Source organism: Leguminivora glycinivorella, chromosome Z (genome assembly GCF_023078275.1).
Source record: "Leguminivora glycinivorella isolate SPB_JAAS2020 chromosome Z, LegGlyc_1.1, whole genome shotgun sequence".
Classification (NCBI taxonomy): domain Eukaryota; kingdom Metazoa; phylum Arthropoda; class Insecta; order Lepidoptera; family Tortricidae; genus Leguminivora; species Leguminivora glycinivorella.
The window spans coordinates 18,375,126-18,381,001 of record NC_062998.1 but is presented as its reverse complement, the minus strand read 5'-3'; the positions used below and the strand labels follow the sequence as shown (position 1 = coordinate 18,381,001).

Sequence of the window (5,876 nt, the reverse complement as noted above, 5' to 3'; positions counted from 1 at the left end):
ACGTTTTTTTCTTAGACTTTATCCGTCTATACGGAGTTACATATGTCTTTGGTAGAACGTATACAAATATATTTAATAAACCTTTAAATATGAGGTAATATCAAAAATACATCCTTAAGATTGTATTGTACGTACATATGTATTTGTTTAATAAAGAAATTAAACAAGAAAATTTAAATGTGCTACTGAGCTACGGAGCCATAACCAGTTTGAAGTTGATTGTATAGAAACCGGATTACGCTCAACCAAGTAAAATAAAATTCAAAGAACCTGGGAGGTGAGAACTGGTCGGCGGGGCGGGGAACGGTCCCGCGCGAGGCGGCGCGAGGCCGCGCCGCCGGCAGCGTGCGTCCGGCCGAGCCAGTCTCGGCCCGCTAGCGCCTCGTTAGCCACGTGCATATTTCAGGCGATCACCGCGCAATCGACAGACATGGAAGCCTTTATAGAACATGTTCGTGCTCAACCCTGCCTCTGGAACCCCCTGCACCCTGACTACAGAGAAATGCATGTAAAGGACGACGCCTGGCAATGCGTCGTAGATCAAAACAATGATCCTTCCATCCCTAACAGTAAGTTAATAAAATGAGTACCTACCTAAGCTTAAAACCGTTAATGTCTAGTTACAGTCACCGGCCATAAGATCGCACAAAAGAAGGCTGCAATAATATCTGACACAATCTTATGACTCTAGCAGATATTTTTGTGGTCTTCTTTTTATGCGATTACTTATTGCCGGTGAATGTATGCGGTTGCGTTTTAAAAATAATGTCACTGTAGTGTTGATGGTACACAACACAAGTACATTTTATAAAAGATGCTGCAAGTGGGCCTTACCCGTATTAATGCAACTGACTGTCGGTGACTCGGTGTTGGTAGGTATATATATCTTACCGTTGGGTAAAAAACGTTGCACAGTTCACTTGTGGCACTTGTGCTTGGAAGTTTCTAATTATGCATTATAATATTGCTGACTGTACATACTATGGAATTATGTTAAATTTGTTGTTACCTATATATTTGTTGTCATCATTTAGTGCTATGGTTCATAAACGTAGACTGATTTTATGATTTGTTTCAGTACAAATTGCAAAATCAGAATGGAAGAAACTACGTGATAACCACCGAGACGCCTTAAAACGGGCCAAACTAGGAAAAAATAAATTACTTCCAGCACAGATAACTACTTGGAAGTACGCTAAACATATGCAATTTCTTGAACCGCACATGAAATATCGTATTACTGAGCATATTGATATGGAACCTTTAGGTGACAGTGGATCAAAACGACAGCGAGATGTGAGCGCGCCTTCATTTAGTACCGAGTCCAGCACGGCAGCGCCGCCAGCCAAGCGGCGGTGCCCCGACCGCGCCGCCGACTCAGATCCCGCACCCAGTACCAGAAAAGACCCCGATGCTTTAGAATCCTTTTTCAACTGTATTCTCAAAAGTACAAGAGAAATGCCGCCATGGATGCAAACCCAAGTGAAGAAGAATATATTTGCAGTAATAATAGACGCGGAGGAACAGCTGTCGTCTCGTCAGACGGGATCGCCCGACCAAAGCTGCGAAGATATTCCAAGAGACAATAAGATTAAATGTGAAGTAATCACAGATGATTATTGAAACACTTTAGGAAAAATACGTGGATTCTTTTATGTACCTACCTACATCTTTGCACTTAGGATCGTAACGAACGAGAGGCGTCGCGACATATTTTGTGTGAACTGAATTCCGGGCTCGCTGTAAGGATAGGTGGACAAACTTTCGTGCACTTATATATTTGACTTTGTTTTACCGATAAAGATAAGTGATGAATACGTCTTTCTCGTGAAGTTTATTTTAGACAGTGGGTGTAGGTAGACATACATTTACCTTCATCGCTTCGCGCCTGAGGAGATGCAAAGATCGATCCGGCGGAGAACGCCGCCGCCGCTCCCGCAAGCCGAACCGCGTAGCTCGCTCTCGCGGGAAAAATGTGTCTAGGCTCAGCCATATTCTGCTCTGAACGCCAACCATCCATAATATTTAGACCTCCATTAGTGTCTCGACGAGTCTGTTTGTGGCAAGTATGTGCAAGTGAAAAATCTTGAACAATTAATAAGCGAAATATACCTAATAATAAAATAATAACTACTTATGTGTTTTTAAGGTCGTTAATTTGAAGGGTAAAATTTTTATCAGTGCTAGCTTGTTTTGTTTCGGCAACATTTTACATGAAAATGTTTTTGTGGAGAGATAAACCCTTCGAGTCCCAAGCATTTGAACCTCAGAATCTTATCTTCTGTGACACTGACATCATTATCTTCTGTAACACTGATATCATATGATGTCGCTGGGACTCGAAGGGTTAAGTATCTCTTGTTACGCGGCACATATGTAAATACTTATCTATTAACTCTTTTTATTAGGTTTCTTCATATGATTCATTCCCATCTGTCCCCATCTCATGTACTACAGTCACGTCTATTGTAACGGTTCTATTTTCGCCAACCTTATATAAGTACAAGTATTACATATTGAAACTTATTAGTGGGGAAGAAGGTTCAAAATTGAATACAGGTGTAAATATATTCATGTAGCTGACCGTACGAGGGTGAATCCAAAAGTTTTTAGAATTACTGTGAATGACTAAAGATATCGGGATATAATAATTATTTTATTGTTTCGAGCACTCTTCCTGACTTTCTGAGCATAATATTAGATGGTGTAATTTTTTCACTTTGGTCTATTAAAAAAAAATTAGGTGGTCGTGTTTGCCCTATTTTATTTTATTCGCTTCAACGCCAATATTTAAAAAAAATGTTACGGAATTTAAACCAAAAATTTGTATCCATTTATCGTTAAAAACATACCGCCTTAGTGCGTTTTCACATTATCCGATCCAATATCGGATGTAGGGCCGATATCCCATACATATTTAAGCCGCTATCTATGATTTTTGCCTTTGAAATCCTTCTGACATCCGATATCGGATCGGATAATGTGAAAACGCACTTATTCATAAAAGATAAAGATAAAAGATAAAGATAAAAAGTTCATTTATTCAAGTAGGATCAAATAGACCGCTTTTGCATCGTCAATATCTACATTATATCTCAAACATGCACAATTACAATACAGAATAATTATATTATTGTATATAAGGAAAGATGTTTAAACGTTTTCAAGCCGATAAAGTTCCTTTGTCCCTTTCTATCACACTAATGCGTCGGAAAGGGACAAACGAACTTTATCGGCTTGATGAGTTTAGTGTACATTTAAGAATAAGGGGGTTAACCTTGATGACAATATAGGTGATTTACCAATTACAGCTTAAAATCCTAAGTCCTTGGTAATACCTACGAGCCGTGAAAAATACTTGTATCAAAACTAATCTTTTTTTTGTTGAAACTTTATTTGAGAAACTACTGGGCCTGCTGTTTGCAAATGTCCTGTGCATGTAGTACTGGTAGTGTAAAATATTTGAAGACCAATAATTATCAACTAGAATATAAATGTAATTTTTCACTCTAGACAACATCAGTGAATGTTTATTTTATTTTCCCCTCACTAGCTCGGAAACACGTGTTTTGTCCTTTAATACCAGCGGGTAAAAACGCATTTTATCCACTAGTGGGTAAAGTAATTTGACCTTGAATAAAGTCAAATTAACTGCTTTAAAATTGATAAAAGTAGGTGAATCTAGTAATAAAGATGATTTACCACCTGTGGAACTACTGGAAACAGTGATAAATGCATTTTTTGCGTTATAGTTTCCTCGCTATAGTGAGGGGAAAAGTTTTGTGTTACACTCGGGTGCAAATGTATTTTACTTCTCGTGTGTTAAAAAACTCGCAAGTTCAGGATTCTATTCTCGAACCACTCACTTCGCTCGTGGTTCAACTATAGAATCCTTTCACTTGCTCGTTTTTCAATTCCACACTCGGCGTTACAAAGCAAATACAACTTTGCCCCCTTGTATAACAAATAACTATTTCAGAACCAATTTTCGTAACAACCCTAGCAGGATTTTGACCCCATCGTTGTTAACAGTCACCAAAACGAGTACTAATTTTACTGGTATTTTGGTACTTGTCTGTTCTGGTGGTTTAGTTTCTCTGATATTTGATAATTATAAAAAAAAGTACTGAATAAATTCCAGTAAAAGCTAATTTATTTTATCAAATAGCGGTCAATAAAAATTTGTCATGATGTGGTTAGATCACAGACTCAGACCAATTCTAAGAACTTACGTAAGGAAGAATGGAAATAGGTACAGTCAAGTGTAAAAATATGGGTGCGTACAACTTATCAAAAATATGTCCCATAGCACTTTATGACGGCGGAATAAGGTCTCGGTACATATTTTTGAGCGGATAAAATCGATACGTATTTTTGCACTTGACTGTACCTACATCAAAAAGCCAAATTTAATAAAGTTACCCGTCTCAACTGTTCGTTTACATATTTATGATCCTGATATTTAGAGGTCGCCAAAAATCCGCTTACAATCTGTAAGTAAAAGATGTATCCGTTGTACCAAACCGTCTGTTCCCGTTAAAGCGTTCGCCAAATTAATTGTATTATACTCGTATGGAAAGCTCCATAGATCTCTGCTGCGAGAAGTTGATGTGTCTGTAAAACTATGGTTGATGCAACTGGCCCTATGGCCTACAACAGAAGAGTCTTAATTTTAATAATCTTAAAAAAAATTGTATGCAATCTGTCAGTGTCAGTTTGAACTGTCAATTTGCATACAATTTTTTTTTAAGATTAAGAATTTTTAAGACTGTCTGATGCCGGCCTAAGTCTTGCCACAGACAGTCTTAAAAATTCATAAACTTATAAAAAAATCGATGGAATCAGGCGTTACTTTGCGGAAATCCATGACAGTCTTTGCGGATTAAAAGTTCTAAACTTATAAAAAAATTGTATGCAAACTGACAGTTCAAACTGACACTGACAGATCTGTTAGTGTCAGTTTGCATACAATGTTTTTTTAAGATTATGAAAATTAAGACTGTCTGTTGCCGGCCTAAGAGGTGAACATTGCTTTTGCGTGTTCTATTAATCGAGTCTATGGCTTAGATCCCATAAAGCACGGCGTCCACTAGGCTCGCCGAGTCGAACCTCGATAAGTAATTCGCTGTCTGCATTTCTTATGAGAATGCGTCCATTATTTCCATTAGCGACGCGTCGAATCGCATTAAAATGTATGAGGACTCGATTCGACGTGGCTCGTTTCCGCCTTACTGGACGCCAGGATTTAGAGTAACAAACGTAATATCAATAAGCTGGTATTTACTTCAACAAACTTCAACCTGTACGCCTCGAGGGGCGCGTCGCGGCGCAGGCGCAGCACGTAAGGATTTAACAGCCGCACGCGCCTCTTGCTGCGACCATCCACGACGTGGTCAATAGGCACATACTCGTCTGCTGAATTCTGTTCAAAATAGATTATTATAAATTTAATAATAGAGTACCATGTGAAGTAATAAAAAAACGGCCAAGAGCGTGTCGGTTTTTTTTTTAACTGTCCAACCTATCAAGTCCAAAAGTCTTTATAAAGTTCTACTTTAGTGATTTTTTTCATATTTTTTAAACTTAATATGGTTCAAAAGTTAGAGGGAGGGGGGACCTTTTTTTAGGGTTCCGTACCAAAAAGGTACAAAAGGAACCCTTATGACGCCGCTCTGTCCGTATGTCTGTCTGTCTGTCCGTCTGTCACATTACTAAATACATATGTAGAGAACTACATATACTATCGGTATGAAATTTGGAATAGGTATGAACATTGTTAACCTCTACGAATTGAAGGTATTATTTTTTTAAATTAATTAATCAGGGTGTCCACTTTCTGGAAAGTCAGGGAAAGTCAGGGAAAAGTCAAGGAAGCT

The 5,876-nt window shown here is 38.2% G+C and overlaps 1 protein-coding gene across 1 annotated transcript; it reads left to right on the top strand.

The window, feature by feature from the left end:
* Window positions 1-288: 288 nt before the first annotated feature.
* LOC125241294 lies at window positions 289-3,056 on the top strand. Its single transcript, XM_048149695.1, has 2 exons — window positions 289-569; window positions 1,079-3,056. The coding sequence occupies exons 1-2, from the start codon at window positions 431-433 to the stop codon at window positions 1,621-1,623; spliced, it is 684 nt and encodes a 227-aa protein (XP_048005652.1). The 5' UTR covers window positions 289-430; the 3' UTR covers window positions 1,624-3,056.
* Window positions 3,057-5,876: the final 2,820 nt, after the last annotated feature.